Source organism: Misgurnus anguillicaudatus, chromosome 13 (assembly GCF_027580225.2).
Source record: "Misgurnus anguillicaudatus chromosome 13, ASM2758022v2, whole genome shotgun sequence".
Lineage (NCBI taxonomy): Eukaryota > Metazoa > Chordata > Actinopteri > Cypriniformes > Cobitidae > Misgurnus > Misgurnus anguillicaudatus.
This window is the reverse complement of record NC_073349.2, coordinates 29,522,501-29,543,732: the sequence shown is the minus strand read 5'-3', so window position 1 is coordinate 29,543,732 and position 21,232 is coordinate 29,522,501. Positions and strand designations below refer to the sequence as shown.

General features: G+C 36.3%; 1 protein-coding gene across 5 annotated transcripts in view; it reads right to left on the bottom strand.

Annotated features, from left to right (window-relative positions):
* Nucleotides 1-653: 653 nt before the first annotated feature.
* Nucleotides 654-21,232, bottom strand: part of nhsa (Nance-Horan syndrome a (congenital cataracts and dental anomalies)) — a 143,306-nt gene continuing 122,727 nt past the window's right edge. The window contains exons 2-11 of one of the 5 annotated variants that reach the window (XM_055187422.2): nucleotides 20,538-20,690; nucleotides 20,104-20,234; nucleotides 19,096-19,140; nucleotides 17,691-17,753; nucleotides 12,701-12,884; nucleotides 11,825-11,872; nucleotides 9,275-9,406; nucleotides 5,148-7,982; nucleotides 4,931-5,054; nucleotides 654-4,839 (exon numbers count right to left, since the gene is read on the bottom strand). In XM_055187422.2, coding sequence (XP_055043397.2) covers nucleotides 4,251-4,839; nucleotides 4,931-5,054; nucleotides 5,148-7,982; nucleotides 9,275-9,406; nucleotides 11,825-11,872; nucleotides 12,701-12,884; nucleotides 17,691-17,753; nucleotides 19,096-19,140; nucleotides 20,104-20,234; nucleotides 20,538-20,690 — 4,304 coding nt within the window. In that variant the 3' untranslated portion in view covers nucleotides 654-4,250. The remainder of the gene's footprint in view (nucleotides 4,840-4,930; nucleotides 5,055-5,147; nucleotides 7,983-9,274; nucleotides 9,407-11,824; nucleotides 11,873-12,700; nucleotides 12,885-17,690; nucleotides 17,754-19,095; nucleotides 19,141-20,103; nucleotides 20,235-20,537; nucleotides 20,691-21,232) is intronic. The other 4 variants (XM_055187425.2, XM_055187426.2, XM_055187423.2 and 1 more) reach the window with 4 other exon arrangements.

The following is a 21,232-nucleotide window of genomic DNA, read 5'->3' as shown; positions in this document are numbered from 1 at the left end:
AAATTTGATATTTTTTGTCTAAAAACTAAACTTATTCTCTTGCACTGCCAAAAAAAAATTATTTTCAAGAAAAAAATTCTTAGCATTTTTGTCTTGTTTTCAGTCAAATATCTAAAATTCTTAAATTAAGATGTTTTTTCTTGATGAGCAAAACGCTTGGGTCGTTAGACCAAAAATATCAAATTTAAGTGATTTTTTGCATAAAACAAGCAAAAAAATCTGCCAATGGGGTAAGCTCATTTTTCTTGAATTTAGTGTTTAAGAAAAATGTTTTTTTTTTTTTTGCTTACCCCATTGGCAGATTTTTTTGCTTGTTTTATGCTTAAAAATATCACTTAAATATCACTTAAATTTGATATTTTTGGTCTAAAAACTAGACTTATTTTCTTGGGTCATTTTGCTCACCAAGAAAAAGCATCTTAATTTAAGAATTTTTAGATATTTTTACTAAAAACAAGACAAAAATACTAAGAATTTTTTTCTTGAAAATATTTTTTTGCTGCGGTTCATTTGGCTCATCAAAAAAATACATCTTGATTTAAAAAAAATTTGATATTTGAACTGAAATGCAGTGTATTGTAAGATGATTGCCACAAACCACCCTAGTTCAGGTCCGCATGTCAACTTTTTATAAAATGACACAGAAGCAGATCTATTTTAAAGCAGTCACATTTATTGATCTCTTCTATGCACATTTACTAAACAGCCAGTCGAGTTGGCAAACAGTTTTAGAGACATTTTACAAAGGGACCACAAAGTTTACTAAAAAATAAATACAAGACTCAAAAGTGTTGCACAGATCAAAAATATACAAAGGCTTATAATTAATGTAAACTTTGAAAACATTGTACATAAGAAACACCCTGGAAACAATTTAAAAAGGCATTATATTTACAAATATACAAAAAAGTTATTTTTCATTTTAGTTGCTTGAAGACTTCAGTCTAGTACCAGAAGTGACATCACGTAACCGCTTTTCAACACGCTGGTCAAACTGTGAAATCTGTGAAACCTTACAAAGACCCAAATCTTTGTATGTTACAATGAATCATGCATGCATCGTTTTGAAGAATATTTTGATCGTTTTTTGTTTTGATGATAATCTGTATTCCTGTTAAATATCTTTAGGTACAGCAAAAGACAACGTAATAACCTTCACAAACATACTACATCAGTGCAAATTTTAAGGTTAGACTTTACAACGTTTAACAATTGTTTCGTTGGAGATTATGAACAGTCTTTTAGATCTGCAACTTAAATTAAGTTTGATTTGCAATTATATCATCTGTATGACATCAATTTATAAAGCAGAAGTTAAACGGGTATCGGTTAGCTGAGGACAGTTAATAACCTTGGTCCTGTAAATGGTCCGATTCTCGGTAAATAACGCTAGAAAAACACCAGAAAGATTCAATGGGCTGTAGGAGAGAGATGCCAAATACACCAACGGACACGATGAACTATTGGGTTAAAAAGGAGCATTAACATTGTAGCATATATATTTATACTGTAGCGTATTTAGTTTTTGTATGTCTTTTATCTTTTAAACCAGTGTTTCCCAATAAAGCTTAACCTCTGGAAGAACAACAATACAAAATCCATAAATAAATCTCCAATCATTACAAATTTATCAAAGCCCAATATTTCATTAAATCCAGCAAAGATAAATATAACCTCTCGTTTTTAGTACCAAAATAACAAATGAGGTGCTTCAGAGCTCTTTGTGAAAGATAACCAAAACAGTAGTGTTCATAAATAATTCATCAGTCCTTTGCAATCTTTTTTTCAACAATTTTCCTTCCTATTCACATCCTCAGACACGGATTTGATGTTGGTAAAGACAAAAATCCAGCAAAGACAAAACATCTGCAAACCTACTCTCATGTTCTCTTATGACCATGAGCTGTAATCTTTCTTTGGATATATATGTTGTCTGTGCTTTTAAACAGAAAAAACCTCAGCGTCAGTTCTCCATTGCATGTCAAAGCTGAAACCCTACGTGTTTTCCTTCTGTGAACGTTCCTCATCGCCATCTTAACATCGCTAATTCAAACCCAAACGGCAAAATCCGGTTTCCTGACCAAAAGCACTTTCACTTCACACTTTGAAAAACTTCTACTTAACCTTCTACATTTCTTACAATATGATCATCCTGTAGTCTGTTTTACTACAACATAAATGCCTTTGAACAGATTGTCAAATAAAAAACTGTTACCTCATGATAAACTGTAGAGCCCGACCGATAAAGGATTTTGAAGACCGATACAAATGTTTGTTGGTTTTAAAATCAGATATTCCGATATATCGGACGTTTTTTTCCCCCAGAAACGCGCAACAAAACATTAACAGATTTCCCTAACATTAGTTATTTATGAGTTTTAACTAAAATAATATGATAATGCATAGGGATGCACGATATATCGGCCGACACATCGTTATCGGCCGAAAACTGCTTATTTTTAATATTATCGGTTATCGGTCTGATAGCAAAATTAGGCCGATAAATGACAGCCATGTGGAGTTTTGATTGGTGCTTTCTGTGACATAGCACGAAGATGACACGTGTTGCGGCCTTAAGAAGAGTATGCTAGTCTAGCGCAAAGACAAGATGTCCGCGGTCTGGGAGTTTTTCATTGTGAAATTAATATGAATATTTATCGGCCTATATATATATCGGTTATCGGCCCCCAAATATAAAGAGTTATCGGTTATCGGCCAAAATTTCCATATCGGTGCATCCCTAATAATGCATTTTAAAATGTCTCGTGACCAACTCACCATGAACTCACTTAACCGTTGTTCTCTCTGCCCAACTCAGCAGGTTGCAGGATGTGTGACGCGTTATACACGAGTGTTGCCTACAGGGTGGTTGTAAAGTGCCCTCTGGTGGACAAACTATACAACATCAACACTCATGACATGGTTGAAGGCTGTTTCGTCTGTTTTTTAAAAAATATTCATTTATCGGCCATTATGAATGCCGATACCGATAGTTTGGAAAATGTCTAATATCGGCTGATAATATCGACGTTCCGATATATCGGTCAGGTTCTAATAAACTGCTTGGTATATTGAGGTAAATGGATGATACGCTAACAAATCATCTTTTATTATCGACTCCCCTTTAATGTTTTATTGCATGCAGATAATTCAGATTTTGGCTGTTAAAGTGAAATCTATAAAAGCTACAACCACTGCAGTATAGGCATAATTTCATAGTTTGGTTGTCAAACCTTAGCACAGTATTAGTCTGTTGTGTCTCAGTGAAAAAACGAATCGTAAACGAATGAAAAATAATAAAAGTAAATGTACAGTATTCACAGAATACGACTGATCATCATGTTGTAGCTGTTGTTGATATACCTCAACATTGATATACAAAACAATGTTCTCTGTGCTGATTTGCTGAAATTCACATAAAAAAATTCATGTGGTTATTAATTGCAGCATAGTTTTTGAATTAGATGTTGTGTTTAGATTTACAAAAGCCAATAAAAGGGACAAAATTGCATCCGCAGTCCAATAGTTCATCTGTAAGGTCATTAAAAATAGATCTTATTTTTTATTGAAATTTATAAACTAACTTTTTTAACGTGTCATTTTGTTTTCTGCAAAATCTTATTTTGGTATATTTTGTCGGTACCAAAAGAAGTGCAAAATAGTGGTTGCTCATCGGATAACCAGCTACATTTCTTGCCCAATAAGACTCGAGTAATGGCACGAGAGTAAATCTGAGATGTTACTCAAAAATACTCTGCCTGTTTATGCTACAGCTAACTATAAAAAAGGCCACGCTTTGATTGTCCCAAGTTGTCCGCTGTTATCAACAGATACAGGAAGTGTTTTCCCTTCCTTTTAACACGGTCTGGACCCATTTCACAGTTAGCCCCAATACAGTACTGTTTACGATGCTAAATGTTAGTGACAAAACTCCACTGATGACCTGTGAATACTTACAAAGTGATGAAATTTATCTGTTTGTTTTCCACCCTCATTCCTAAATGAAATGTCACCTGGTACACAAACAAAGCATTCACGTAAAATAAATATGTTCATGGAAGTCATCAGAACACCACCACTAAAAATCAACATCAAAATGTTTTGTTCCTCTGGTTAAAATTAGGGTACAGACACTTACAACGTTTGTTTCTGGTCTTATCCTAAAACCAAATACTCAAAAATATTGAGTATGCCAAGTGCCCAGCATTATATTTGAAATTGACGTCCAAGATCGTAACTTTCGTGCGTTATCACGAGGAACGATCATCATGTGGACTTCCGTCTGAGTTTTCCGTTTCCCCTTCCGATATGGCCTGCATCGGAGTCGTGTACAGCCGACTTCGTGTACTGTAGCGGCTACTGTTTGAAGCGGGTGGCATCCTTGAACGGCCTTGTCTAGTTGAGGCAGATGTGGGAAAAGCTTTAGTGGAAAAGCCCTCAGCATAAGTTTTTGGAAAAGGGCTTGATATTTGCTCAGGTGAAAGCTCAGGAGAGAGTGGTTCTTCCAAATATCTTAAAATCTCCGTCTGGAAATCTCCGGGGCTTTTGGGTCCAACAGGACTTTTTAGGATCTCTGTAGCGGACATGCGATAACTGGAGTCGGAGCGACTTCCCTTTTTCAACAGCAGCAATTTGAACTCTTCATTAGAAGTACTGGACTTTTTGGCACTCCTGAAAATTTGACCCGGGGGTCTTGAGGACCCAGTTTGAGTGGCTGGACTTGAGGGTATATTTGGGGTGCTTGGTGAGGTAATAGGACTTGCGATGGGGCCATTCCCCAAACGACTCCGCGTTGACATATCTCCGGAATCTTTCCTCCCCAGCATTTTTCTTTTTGACCTAAAATGGGAATGTAAAGCAACTTTGGTTTTAAACAACTGGGAGATATTTTGGACCCATGTTAATCAAATTAATACAAACTTTAACACACCTGTGAATCATGGCAAAGAGATCCTCCGTTGTGCGATTTTTACTTGGTGACAGGAAAACACTATCATCCTCAGTTTTTGAATCGTCTGTCAGAGGGGACATTATTGGATCACTTGGTGTGGATTCTGAAACAAAATTTCACAAAATGTCTCTAAAACTTCAAACAATCAAGAAAATATTAATTTCACATACAATAATATTAAAATAAAATAACAAACCTTTGCTAAAGTAGTCCTCTGTGTCTGGTGTTGACCCTTCCTCTACATGTTCCAGTGAGGCACTTCTGGTTGGAACACCTGATATTTCATATTCATCTTTGTTGGTAACAGCACCACTGATTGGCAATGTTTCAGATTTTTGATTGGCAATATCAGGCACTTGGTCAAGACTGCATAACCCCTTTGCTACATCATTCTGACCAGGTGAATTTTCTGCTTTGGTCAGATACGAGAGGTCTTCATTGTTTGGCTCAAATCTCGATGGCTGGTTTTGTCCAGTTTCTAGATTGCTTGACACGCACACCTCATCTGCAGCGTTACCTTTCTGGCTTTCAGAATTCTTTGATTCAATGGAAGTGACCTCATCCACGTTTAATTGCTCAGACTGGGCCTTCAAAAGAAATGACTTGGCTAGTCTGTCAAATCGATTTCGTGCACCAAAATGGCTTGCTACATTCTTAGCAGCTAGTCCATCTTTTGGGGTAAACAGTGATTCACAATTGTCCTGAGAGGGGGGTTCTGTGAGAAGGGGTCTGTACGGTGGTGGTTTCCTAGTTTCGTGGGATTTGTTGTGAGTTGGTGGAGTGATGATAGTCACAGTGGGACACTTAGGCCTGGTGGAAGAATCATTGGAAGGGTGATTATGGGTCCCATCACCAGATTTGCCAACTGAACGTAGCTGCACTGAACGAAGTATCATGGGAGTGATGGCCAAAGGACTAGTAATTGCTGGCTCATCATTTGCAGCAGAAGATGCCTGGTTCTCTTCCGTAGCTTTAGCTGCCATCTTGTGTTTGCTTTGATAGAGGATGTGCACCTGTTTTTTGTGAACTGAAGGCTTATTGACATTAGAAAGGGCACTTAGGTCAAGATGGGTGGGTGGTATGATAGGTAGTTCAAGGTCCCTTTTGGATGAATACTGCTGCAAAGAAGCAAGTGAGGACTTCCTCTCTGGAACTTTGGGTTTCCTCTTGCCACAGGTGGGGGACATTGGGTGAGTGTTGGGGAAGAAAGCCGATGGAAGAGAAGATGTTGGTGTCTCAGACTGGCTTGAGTATCCACTGGAAGGTGATGCTAGACCGACAAGCTTTTCCGGCGATGGCAATCTAAATTCATTTTCCACTGATGGTAGTGAAGGAGTGGTGGCCCTGGATCCTGACTGGGAAGTCTGGGATTCGGAGCTCTCATGTGACTTAATGCATTCGATGACAGTGGTACCCGTAGCAGTGCTGGAATTTGACAACGACCTGTAAGGGTCGCTGGATTTCAAGTCATTAAGAAGCCAGAGGTCTGCATAGTCTGACTGTACAGCACCCTCATCTTTGAAGGAATGTGTTTCTGTAGAACTAAACGAAGCAACATCTGGAACCTCTGTAGAACTCTCAACACCCCAAGCCCCCGGTGGCTCCTCAATCTCCAACTGACCCGAGGAGCCATTTAACCCCACATGCCGCGTTCCCTCCCCAGAAGACGTTGATTTATTCTGACTACCATTGATCTTTGGTTCGTTCTTGTCAGCAGAAGGGCCATCATGGCTGCTTATTTTCCTTAAGGATGAGCTGCGTTTTGGTGGGGATGGCTTCACCTTTGGTTTCCTTAGAGAGAGACTATGTCTCCCAAGCGTGTTCGTTTGATGTCCATATTCGGTTTGTTGCTGGTCTACAGATGCATAGTTGTATGTGAAGCTTTTGCTACCTTTAAGACCACAGTCAAAGTGCATGGAGGTATAGTAGCCCTCAGCATCTATGGAGTAGTGTGAGGTGGTGTCCGCCTTTTCAGAAGGTGGCCTGTCTGGTAAACTTTCAAAAGTTGCTATGCTAGTAAAACTGGGACATTCTAGGCTGCTCTCACGTTCAGGACTCAAGTCTGGGTGGCAATGCGTGTTGTGTCTGTAGTGTGGGAAAGTCCATTCACCCTCACTGGCAGTACTAACTCCAGCATCATCAAGCATGTCAGTTGCAGTGGAGGTGAATGAACCCGTCCTGTGGCAACGGAGGCCTTGCGATCTCTCACCAGGGTACGGGTCAATGATAAAGCCAGTTGAATCATCAATAGCGTTGGTAGCAACATTCAGTGATAGCTCCGAATCACCGTGTGATGATCCGGTGAGTGGTGGAGAGGCTGCAGGTGGAATGGTTTCAGATGTTTGGGAGGGACACGTTGAGCTACTACCACTCCAATTGCCGCTTGATGACTGATGATCGTCCTTGTGGTCCATCTGACTTGTCAGCACACCGGCATTGGAAACAGAGTGAACGGGGCTACTAAACGTGTCAGAACTCGAGGAAATCTCACAACTACCCAATTCAGCTTTTCGAGGAAGCCGAGAACAACCCCTTTCCATCCAGTCATGCTCTGCACTTCTGATGTGCTGTTTATCTTCTGGAACTGCTTGATCGTCAATGCTTTCTTCATCATCTTTCATATGTTCCCCTGAGACGCGTAGGAAGTCCTCAGCCTCAAAAGGCGAAAGTTCTTCCTCTTCCTCATCATCATCCTCATTGCTGTCATCATGATCTTCGTCCACTAGTCGCCCTCCCTCTCGTGGCAAGCTTCGGGAGCGCAGACGAGTGGCCAAAGAGGTGTTGAACATTTCGTCCGAGGTGTCAGGTAGTGAGGATATGTTTCCTGTGGAATGGGAATGTGACACTGTCATACCCTGCCCTCTTTGTGCTCTGATTCGTCTGCGTGAAGGTGCAGCTCCAGCTATTAGGAATTCTTCAGTCTGGCAGCCAGAGTCCTTGGTGTTTTGATGCGAAAGGTCCTCCTGGCAAACGTCAGGGTTGGTGTGGACTATTACTGTACGTTCTCTGGCCACTGGAGACTCATCAGAGTCTAAAAACAATAAAACACAGAAATATACAATTCAATATATAAATAAATACGGAAATACAGATTAAAGGATTACTTCACTTTCATAGAAAAGAAATCACGATAATTTACTCACAACCATGTCATCCAGGTTTGTAGAGGAAAACATTCCAGGATTTTTCTTAATTTAATAGACATATTGGACCTCAACAGTTTACACTTTCAATGCAGTTTAAAATTGCAGTTTTAACGTAGCTTCAAACAAGGCATAAGGGTCTTATCTAGCAAAACGATTGTCATTTTCACCAAGAACTTCTGGTCTTGCACTAGCCGTGTGACGTACCAGCGCGACCTTACGCATTTGCATGAGCACGTCGAAAGGTCATGCATGATGTATGTAAAAATACCGCCATTGTGTTTACAAGTGTGGAGAAGAGGACTGTTCTAATACTAATACTAATTAATGTTATGCGTATGGTTGCGCTAGCGCGTTACACGGCTAGTGCAAAACGAGAAGTTGTGGTTTAAAAGTGCTTATTTTGTATTGTTCTTGGCGAAAATGACAATCGTTTTGCTAGATAAGACCCTTATGCCTTGTTTGGGATTGCTTAGAGTCTTTTAAAGCGGAGTTGAAATTGTAAACTGTTGGGGTCCAATAAAGTCGAATAAAATTAGAAAAATACTTTTTGACTAAAAAACAACTTCTTGACTAAACAAATAAAGAAATAAACAACTTGGATGACATGGGAGTGAGTAAATTATCTGGATTTTATTTTTATGAAAGTGGAGTAATCAAAATTTAGTTTAGCATAAAAGAGAATAAAGGATAAAATGTTAAAATTAATACTATAATTACATTGCACAGGACAGACCACATCAAATCAAATCAAAGCATTATAAATATATTCTAGATAAGATATTAAATACCCAAAAGAATAATACAAATCCTGTATATTATTAAAGCTGCAATCCATAACTTTTGTCTCAATAGCGCCATCTCTGTTTGAAATATAAAATTGCAGTTTACTTTACAAATCTTTACATGGGTTGTTGTCAGATAAGATAAAACATTTCCCGCAAAATTATGACAGCTCAAATTTTAAAACATTATTATAATCTTACCGTTGTGAATCAGAGTAAGATGTGTGTTAGTTTTAAACACTTACGTGATTGCAGCTTTAACATAAAGTAATTTTCTGTAAAATTATTTAGCAAGTATAACATTTTGTGCATTAGATACTTTACATAAATCCAGATTACAAAAATGTATAGATATTCTAGACTAATCTATTTAAAATAATTGGAGCTTCACACACCCAAATCCTGCTGCACTCGTCTGGGAATGCCAGTGATGGTTTTCCGTCTTCTTAACTTCCTCCGTCTTTGAAGAATTGACTGCGAGTGGACCAGCGAGCAGCGTACACTAGCATCTCTGTCGAACCCGATCCCTGCAAAGAGCATCAAACATGTGAGAGTCTACTAGATGCCAAACACTTTTTTCTGCTTAACCTCCTCCCTCTGTTTCTCACACACATGACCCAATGAGTCATTTCATCCTAAATACAATATTTTTATTCATATAATCATTGCAATTCTACTCATTTTTATTAATTAAATACATACAAATACATTACATATTAAATCTTATGTGAAAAAATATATATAGCAAAATAATTCCGTTCACATATGACATTAAAACTAACCATCTTTCTTTTTATGTATGCATTATTGAATCATAAATATGCAATAAAAAAGATGGATTTAACTACACAAAAATACATTAAATATACAATACAAAATATACGAACATACAATACGCAATGTCATGCAAAGTGAAAGGAACCAGACGGCAGAAAAGAAACACATGGGGTTGAAAATGGGAGCATTATTTTAATCTACTCTCCCTGCTCCATACACTTCAGTCTATTCTGTACTCCTGCTCGTGTTGTTGTTTGTCCAGTGTTATGCATCATGACTCTCATGTGATCGTAAGGCTTTAAACACCAATTACTGAACTGTGCACTTTCCAGATCTGATTCAGGATCAGTCAGTAGATATATGCATCTCTTTGTAATTCTAATGCAACTTATTAGCATGCACAAAACGCTCTCTTGACTCTTTGCATTTCCTGGCATAAAGCAAGTAACCAAGACGACTAAGAACTTTTTGTTTCAGATTTCATGACTTGCAGAGTTTAACCTACTTTTCTGCACATCTGATTGTAAGAAAAGTACTTGATTATTACAATTTTATTTTAGGGAATTTACACTTTTATCGAGTAGCTACTATTGAAACTGAATACTTGCTCAATAAAATTTCTAAAACGTTAAATTATCATAATCACATAATCATAATCTTTATTTATTTATTTATTATTATTATTATTATTATTACAATTTATGTCAAATTTGGCACTTTTGTATGTTGATTAAAAAAAGCTAACACCACATTATGCACATTTGTGCACTATAATGACTCTTCAATAGCTACTAATAGACCAAAGATTTCCTTTAGTAGTCACCAGACTGCAACCGAACAAGATTATAGTAAAGCAATCCCATAAGAGTAGCTACTATCGAAACTGAGTACTTGCCCAATTACATTTCTAAAACGTTTTACTCTTACAAAATGTAGTTTTGAACTTTAAAGCAGTGTATATATTTAGCCGGTCATCATGATGTAAATCTATTCTCCTTTTAAATAATACTTTTTTTCTCCGTCTTAAAGGTGCAGTGTGTAATTTTTAGCAGCATCTAGTGGTGAGGTTGCGAATTGCAACCAACGGCTCAGTCCACTGCTCACCTCTAGCTTTTGAAACGCATAGAAGAGCTATGGTAGACTCCACCAAAAAAAATATGTCATCGTCAGAGACAACGTAGTAAAAAAAGTTTGTCCGTTAAGGGCTTCTGTAGAAACATGGCGGCACAAAATGGCGACTTCCACATAAGGGGACCCTCTGTGTATGTAGATAAAAAAATCTCATTCTAAGGTAATAAAAACATAATGATTCATTATAAAAGGTCTTTATACACCCCTGATGATATGTTTTGTATATTATTTTGCATTTCTGTCAAGAGATCCTTCTAAAAATTACACACTGCAGTTTTAACTGAACTAATTTTAATCATTTTCTTATGAAAATTTTGTCTCATGTAACATTTTGTAACATGTTTCAGGAGGATATTCATTTTGTCAGTACTTGTACAAAAGTATAATTTAAGTAGTACTTTTTTTGTAAAACCCCTGCAAAAGTTTACAATAACTTGAATCCCCCTTAACTCTTTCCCCGCCAGCGTTTTTTTTTTTTAATTGGCAGCCAGCGCCAACATTTTTTTATGAATTTCAAAAAAGTTTAATGCCTTCCAGAAAATGTCATTCTTTAAATATATAAACACCTCATATAACAAATAAAAGAACAGACCCTCTGCTTTCCAACAAACATTTGTTCTCTTTTTTATCCTCTCAAATAAGGGTTTTTGGTGAAGGACTTTTGGTAGAGATCAGATTCAGAACAAAGATCAAAACATACACAGAGTTTTTACTGTTTTTGAATCAGTGGATGCTTCAGTGGTTTTTAAGTTGTGTAAGAGTGCCACCTAGTGGATAATAGCAGAAATATGGATTGCCGTAAAAACATGATATTGGCAGGAAAAGAGTTAATAATAATAAAAAAGCTGGATTTTTAGTCATTTAGCTTTGATTTATGTTACCATTAGTATTGTAAGTCAACAATAAAGTGCTTTATGCTGAATAAAATTCTCTCTATCTCTCTTTCTCTCCACACTTGTTTAAATGATGGTGGGTTGGGAAATGAGGTGGCATTGATACTAAACAGGGAAACTCAACGGACATAAAAGATCTCTCACTTAGGAAAGCTGATATCGCTGAGGGAGAAGTAGCCACGTCACCCTCCTCTGAAAACAATACATGCAAAATTCAGCGTTCTGACAAAGAAATCTTTCTGTTCATTTATGCCAGAGGAGAACTTTGGTCATGAGACTTTTTACACTGCAAAATCACAAAACCTGTTTCTGAGCTATAGAGTATGTTGTAAAACTTAGTATATGGTAGGCCTACAGGTTAATACTGTTTTACTGAATTCACATTTAAATTACATTTATTTGTTTGGCGCTTTTCAAATCGTCTCTAACCCAGCCTGATCTCAGGAGAATTCGTAAGTATTTTACGAGTTGGCTAAATCGTATGAAGTGAATCATACAAAATATACGATTATCATAAAAAAAACAATAACGAAACCCCAACCTTAACGTCACAAGGAAAAAGTAAATCGTACAAAACTGTACGAATCTGGTCGTACGAATGAGTATGAATAAGCAAACGTACAAATTGTCATGCAGATAGCGTAGTCGAAGTAACTTTCAAATGTGCGTTTTTATATTACAAATCCAGAATTTAGCTACATCAACAACTACAAGTTGTGATTATTATGATTACAATTTATGTCAAATTTGGCACTTTTGTATATTGGTTCAAATGATACATCACACTATTATGCACACTTGCGCACTTTAATGACTACTCAATAGCTACTAACAGACCAAAGTTTTCCTTTAGTAGTCACCAGACTACAACCGAACACGATTATAGTAAAGCAATCCCATAATAATCTCATTTAAGTAATTGTCCTTAATGCAACATTACTATATAAACGTATATGTTGTCTCAGTATTTCCTCAGAATGCATTATCATCACAAACAGCAGGGGGGCGCCACACACTTACCTGTGACGTTAATGGGGACGATGCACGAGGTGATGATTTGAGAGTCTGTTTTCATTTTCTCTTCTGGGGTGGGCAGTGGTAAGACTCCAGGCCAGTTTGTCTGTTTGTCCAGCGCCGAGGGAACGTTTGGGATCGGACACGTTGGCCAATGGCTGAAATCTGCCGCCTCTGAATCTGAATCAACCTTGAGAAATATTAGAGGACATTTCTGTGATGTTGGTTCGGAGGTTGGTACACATATGTGTTTGACAAATAAATGCTGCTAATCTAGATGCTTTCAGCCAAGTGCATTAAGCTTCAGTGCATCTGTGAACTACTATTTGCTTGCTTAAAGGCAGATGGCATTAAAAAAATCTGTATACCCTACCGAGTGCTCAATGAGTTATTGATTAGTTAGCGAAGTGCATTTGACTTGCAAACATATATTTGCTAATTTTGTAAACTTTTAGTACACATGCAGATAGACTGAAAACTAACATGACATTTCAACAGTAAACCAATTTAGATTGAATGTCTTTTGTCTGTGACAATGAGTGATATCTACACTGTCAAACAGTTTGCTGGAAGGTGTAATCTAAATAAAGTATAAGGGAATACACAACATTTGAGCTTACTATTTTTTAAATGTGTTTTGAAACTTTTGTTAAGCAATGAGTTTCTACGACTTTGGGACAAAAAATGAACAGTATCGCTTTGTGGCAGCACAGCACAAGAATTTTAAATTCATGTAGTATTTTAATTTTAATAAAAACCAGGGGACCCCCCTAATTTATATTTTTGTGCTTTATAGGGGATCTGGGACCACCCCAAGCCCCCCCTCAATTCAAACACTGCTTAATCTGATAAGTTACACGTAATCAAAATTTACAGTAATAAGTTGAAATGACTTGCAAAGCCAGCTTGATTAAACTTAAAAATATAAGTCAGCTAAAATTTTTTTAAAGTGCATTTGAATAAAATGGTGACAGTTTACATGCACATGCATTGAGAAGCATTAAAGCATGCAGAGAGAGTAAATGCGAAGAAGTGTTAGCATAAAACATACAACACATACAAGCATACAACAAAACAATACACTACACTGCATAGAGGTTTAAATCAGCAAGGTTTAATACCCAAAACACCCTTACATTTCCACTTAATCTCTCATCCATTATAAATCAGCTGAAGATCTCAGCCGCGTGAATGTGTTAAAGCTACAAACTTACCTTGTGGTGTTTGCAGAGGGTTAAACTAAAGAGAGTTTATTCAGCCAACCACACACACACATGAACATACAACGAGTTAATGCTGTGATATATTGTGTCCCTTTCCCAGCCGTCCAATGAGAAACTCACAAAAAACATTGAAGAAAAGTGTTACCACGGAAACCTCTCCCAAAATGAGAGGAGCAAAAGGAGACGGACAGAATCAAAGAAAGCTTCAGCCGGTTTGTTTTTCAGCAAAGAAAAAAGGGGAAAGTGTGAAGTGGAGTTTTAGAAAACACATGATCGGAGAAGAAGAGTATGGAGCGGAAAAGAGACAAATGTAATGGTTTGATTTATTTGTCTGGCTTGTGTACAATAGTTATTATGAGATAAAAAGAGAGAGAGAGAGAGAGAGAGAGAGAGAGAGAGAGATTAGGTGAACAAAAGAATGCCATTCATAAAGTTTAAGACCAGAAAGTGGAAAAAAGAGAGACCACAAACTAGGAAACCTAAGCAAAGATTATTAGAGGACGAAATCACTGTCTTAAATGAAGTTATAAAAAACAGCGATAAAACTGAGCAAATTTTTGAATTCACTCCTGTATTTTTGTATTTATTGCAATGAGATTATTCTCATCTTTCAGTTGCTCTCTCAATATTAATGCACTAAACATCAAAATGCAAACTCTTCATACGTGACCCTGAACCAAAAAACTATAGTCATAAGGGTCAATTATTACATATTTTAAATTTATAAAGCATGCAGATAAAGTGAATGCAGAGTATTTTAATAAATAAATAAGCTTTACATTGATGTATTTTTATAGGACAATATTTGGCTCCTTTATTGAATGTGAGGGTGCAAAAAAATCTAAATATTGAGAAAATTGCCTTTAACTCATTCCCCGCCATTGACGAGTTATCTCGTCAATTAAAAGAAAACATTTGCATGAAAAAAATGAGTTCCTGATGAGTTTTTATGGTAATATGTAATACCGCGATTCTATATAATTATTTATGAAGAAAAATACCCATATTTAAGAGTTTATGAACAGATAAAAAATAAAGATAGGGTGAATTTTTTTTCTGTTTTGTTTGTTTGTTTGAAAGCAGAGGGTCTTTTATTTTATTTTATATATTTGTATGTTTATATATTTTTTGCCTTTCTCTGGAAGGCATTTTGTAAAACTTTTATGAAAATCACAAAAAATGCTGGTGGGCAACTTTCAAAAAAAAAAAAGGCTGGCAGGGAATGAGTTAAAGTTGTCCAAATGAGGTGCTTAGCAACACATATTACTAATGATAAATACATTTTGAATATATTTACAAAATATCTTCATTTAACATGATCTTCACTTAATATCCTAATGATTTTTGGCGCTAAATTTGATGTATTGTTGGCTATTGCTACAAATATACCCGTGTGACTTATGACTGGTTTTGTAGTACAGGGTCAAATATTTTCATTAAAACTTTCTTTGCAAACTCCTTATTGAGAATAATTTACTGAATTTTATGCAACACGTGGATTTCTTGAGAAACATTTTCATCCCAAGGCTATTTTGACTTTTTATTCACCTCATAAATCTATGATTCAGACTGGGGTTTGTGGGTAAACCACAGTGTCAGGAGATGGACAATCACATTTTACTGCCACAGACACACACATACCGTCTGACACCGGCTCTGCCCTGGAAACACTGTGATTTGGAAACCTCAGATTTCCGTGAGCGTGTGCTTGCGTGTCGCCCGCAGACATTCCACACATACTGATATTCACATCCATTTAGCTCAGCCCACAGTCAGATTTAAGAGATCCTCTTCTTAGTGTTTGGACATTTAAGCCATACTTAAAGTATTACTGTGTGTCATTGCACACTGTTTGAAAAAATGGTACCTAGCTGTCACTGGGGTGGTACCCTTTCAAAAAGCACACATTTGTACCCAAATAGTTAGTACTGAATGTACAAATATATTTACCTAAATGGTACATAGTAGGACCTTTTTAAAGTTTACCATCCCAGTGACAACTGTATTCTGACAGTGCATTAGATAACAAAAAGCAACTGGATCTTAAATGATCCTAGAGCTTTTTTTAAAGCTAGATTCATTTTCTGATTACATTAAACCAACTGGTCTCCACAGGTAATGTTTAGTAGATGTATACAATTAATTCCTCTTAAGTACATAGGTGTTTTGTGTCCCTATATAGCTCATTTGGTAAAGCATTGTCCTAGCAATGCAAGGATCCCAGGGAACACACATGTGAAGAAAAATGTCACTTTGGATAAAAGCATCTGCCAATTTGCAGATTTACATTTGAATTTTGCATACGCTTTAAAAAAGTGCTTTAAAATGAGGAAGCATTCAACACAGTGTCAAATGGATTTATGTAACGGTTCATCACATTAACTCTTTACCCGCCAGCATTTAAAAAAAAAGTTGACAGTCAGCACCAGCACTTTTTATGATTTTTACAAGTTTACATATTGCCTTGCAGAAAATGTTCTTCTTTATATAAACATACAATATATCAAATAAAAAACAGACTCGTATTTCCGCTATTATTCACCAGGTGGTGCTCTTACCCAACTTATACAACCCGGAAGCATCCCCTCAGGTCAAACAGTTTAAACTCAGTGTATGTTTTGATCATCGCTCTGAATCTTATCTCTAACAAAAGTCTTTTACAAAAATGCAATTATCTCAGCTTTTTGCCCACAATTCTGTCCCTTTGCAGAAACCTCCCCACATCCGAGAGGCGACAAAAAGAGAACAAATGAAGGTAGGATGAAACATTTTTTAAAGCAGTGTGTCTGTTCTTTCATTTGATATATTGTATGTTCATATATTTAAAGAAGAAATTTTCTAGAAGGCATTAAACTTTTCTGAAAATAATAAAAAATGCTGCCGCTGGCTGGCAACTTAAAAAAAAAACGCTGAAAAGAGTTAAACCACAACAACAACAAATGAAGAGTTTCGTTGCAAAACGAGCTAACCACCGTTTTTTAAATTGTTCAGAAATCTCTTTTTTGGTTGTGCATTCCAATTAATTTCAATGCAACTGCAGTTGGTTTGTTTTGATTTAAACCTTCATAACTTAAAAAATACAGCTAAGTAGCACCATAAAACAAAATAATAACATGATAACATAATAATAAACATGTTTTGACAAAAATGTTAAAAATGGATTTATCTCGTTTTGCAACGAAACTCTTCAAATCATCTTACCTTCATTGGTTCTCTGTTTATCACCTATCAAATATGGGAAGGTTTCTTCAAAAATACCAAATTTTGAGCAAAATGCTGAGATAACTGGAATTTTGTGAAGGACTTTTGATAAAGATCTGATTCAGAACGATGATCAAAACATATACGAAGTTTTTACAGCATTTGAATCCATGGACGCTTTAGTGTTTTATAAGTTGGTTAAGTGCGCCACCTAGTGGATAATAGTGGAAATATGGATTGCCGTAAAAACTCGTCCTTTGCATAGATAACTTGTCAATGGCGAAGAAAGAGTTAACTATGACATGATGTGCTAATGTCAATCAACAATATTTTGGTTAACATTTTCCACTTGGTTTGATATTCTGTTATCTATGTATTTGCATGTATACATTTTAAGCATACAAATATTCACAGCCACAATAGTTTAGGCGGTCTGACACCATTTTCTATGATCAAGCACATGCACAGAAAATCAAATCCAAACAGCAGCCGGAGAGGAGGATTATAAGTGTTAGAAGAAAGCTGTTTTAAGATCAGTGGATAGGGTTAAGCAGAGGTTCAGGATAAAATACCTTTCTGTTCCATGGTGAGAAATGACAACATTCAGTAGGGGATGAGGACCGGATGCTGTCAAACTACAACACACACAAAACACAAACATGGATGTGATTATGTGAATGAATATGAAAACAGGGATATCACTCACGGATATAATGGGAAATGTGGAAACCGCGGAGTCATCTTGTGTGTTTGATTCCATTACACATCCAAAAATTACTCAAACTGATTTAAGTCATCTTTAAATAACAGCTGAGATTCATTGGGCTCTCTAAACACAACCTGCGATAACATACTGTATATTTGGGTGATTATATATAATTAAGGAGACATCTGCAGTTTTTCAGCAGTGAAATAAGCTACTTCCCTATTCGCTATCATACTGTATACTATTCCTTAGTAGTATGTACTTTACTGGATACTTCTGACATCCTTACTATTTTGTATGAAAATCTGCAAGAGAAGATCACCCATCGTCTGGAGCTTTAAACAATATTAGTTGAAAAAGCATGCTTGGACCTACAACAGAAACTATATACTATCTGGGCAACTTTAGCATACTATTATAAACATACTATACTATATACTAGTAAATATATTGGGATGCATCATTTGTCCAACATGGCCTGATGCAAACAGGATTAATGTTTAATATACTGTGTAAATGACAATCAAAACATAGTAGAGGATTTATCACTTGTTGCATTATTGCTGTACACCTGTACTGAGATCAGCTATATCATTTCACAAAGCTAAATAGAAATTCACACCTCCAGTTAGTCACCTTTGAATATCTTGAAATATATGTACATGTACAGTGACAATATTAAAATATATGTTATATGAAATTTGAGTTATTATTGGGATGAATGGCTGCATTTTTGTCTGCAAAAGATTATTTCTATTTATTTATATTCCTTAAAGTGCAGTACTTATTCGTGTGTGTTGGCCAATAAGGTTGCATATTAAAACTAAAAACACAACAATCTTATGACTTAAGATAATTAACAAATAAATAAATAATGACCCTCTAATAATAAAGGCAAGTCCTTATGTTCTCTTTCTGATGAATGCTTTATTCTGATTGGTTGAGAAATGTTTCAAAGGTATGCATTATTTTTTCGATAAACGCACACCTGGCCTTTAAAATTTCTTTAAAAAAAACCCAGAGCAATGTCTGTGGTAACTGTGGTATAAGCAGAATAATTGACTCCAGTTCTTTATATATGATAATATTATTGTTGAATAATTCAATGGCCCATCATTAATTATTCATAACGTAATGTGCATGCATGTCATAATGTACAACATATACACTACAGCATGCTTTACGTGAAATTTATTGAGCTAAAGTAAAACATCTGCATGCAGCACAGTGGATCTGATGAGGTTCTGGTCGACACACAGATGTGTGTTTACCTGTGTTTGTGTTGTTTGCGTTTCTGTATCTCTTTCTGTTCTCTCCTAAACACACAAACACACACGCGCACACACACACACACAATCATTGACACACAGTCTAAAAGAAGCTGCACTATAAGGGTGAGTATATAATTGAAGGTACATTTGATGTCCAAGGTCATCATTTTTTCTACGTTTTAAATGGTTATCTATATAATTATTTTAATTAAAAATGTTGTACTCAGTGTCATGGATCAAAAAATGTTTATTTAACTGTACTTTTTTTAACTGAACTTATCATGACTTCCTGTTGACCGAAGCAGTCGGTGTCAAATGTGCCAAAGTTCAGATTTTTCAACTTGGTGGAATCATGCGTTATGCCCATCAAACGCCCGAAGCGCTTTATTCGCGTCTGGTGTGAACGCACAATGAGGCTTTATTTTAAGCAGTCTTCGAATTGGGACTAGGGCTGTCACGATTAATTGTGCAAATGTGTGTTTTCTTGATTAAATCAATTTGAATGAATTACGCTAAAATCCCGGCACATCCCAATGCCAGGGGGCGCTCTCGTGCAGAAACTCCCTTTGTGCCACAGAAGAAGTAGCATTACAAACGCGTTTCCAGGAAATGTCAAAAGGAATATTTATATCGCTGTTCTTCAAATTGTTTCAGGTATTTTCATGATAATAAAGAATATTTTGAAAGATTTTGTTTAATGAGTGTTGCTTTTTTAAATGCACAAATGACTCCGACTCATAATGATTTTAGATTAATAAGGACTTCCTACTGACCAAATGCCGTAGTACACGCACAAGCTGCGCATGCAACACAGAATTGATTCTGAATCGATTTCAGAGACATTTTAATGGGACACGCGATTAATCGTTGCAGCCCTAATTGGGACAGAGCTTGCGATCCATGACAAAGAGTACCAAATTATTAAAATATATAAATATATCTGCAGTTATATAAGAAGTTATATAAATTTCCCATTCTGTAATAACAATAAAAAAGAAGGACATTTACCGTTGTCAGGTGTCTCTCTCTCAGCTCACGTCTCCGGATGGTTCGAGGGGATGGATAGATGGTCACAGGTGGAGCAATGGAGATGGTCACCCTCCGTTCTCTCTCACTGACTTCCTGTCTCTGCTGCTGATCTGAAATTCATATTCATACACAAAAGAGAAAATTATGATTCTGTACTGGAGCTGACAATTCACATTTACACCATACAGACCAAAAACACCTTAAAACAGAGCTACATATAGAAAAAAATCCACAATAATAATTGACAAAGTTTAAGATATATTTCTATTCTGTTTATTTTGAAAACTCAGAAATATAAACATTTTCATCTTATTCCTCTAGAGGGCACTGTCTGCCATCAAAAAGGAGAAGCATCTATTGGGTGTTTTATACCCGGTTGAGTGTAATTGTTTATTCATTTATTAAAGACTGACCTCTGTACAGCGCCCGCAGACTCTGTTTGGCATTGCGATGCAGCTCTGCCACACACGCGGGCCGAGTCGACGGTAAGAACACATTTCTCTGCAGGTGCCACGAGGCCTGATAGTGTCCGTTCAGCTTGCTTTCAATGTCCAGATTAGACACCGCTGCATGGAAAGAAAGCATTGGTTAAATCTTACTAACATTCAGTAGGCCTACTACAAAACAAATTAACAGATGATCAATTAATGTAAAACATTTTATTAATGCAGTATACACTAATAAACAATGATTTTGACCTTAATTAAATTTAACATAATTAAAAATTGCTCATTTAATCCATTACAATTTCGTTGTTGGTTTTAATGAAAAATATTAAGTTGTAATGAATAAATATTAAAATAATGTGCTATTTTATGCATTTTTAATTACTAAATTAAATGTTTGTCTTGGATTGCCTAAATTAACACATAGTAGCACAAAAACCAAATAGCACACAACAATACAACACGCAACATAGCACACAACAATAAAGTTTCATTTTCTATTGTACAAGTGAAGAATATCGTCATTACATGTTTAGCGGTGCTACCTGTGTGTTTTTTATCTCAGTTTGACTGGTAATGATTTTATCTACACCAGAAGCTTTGGCAGATTGTTTACCAGCGTGCAAACAAACCAGTATTGTGTTTATTTTTCAGTCTGTCTT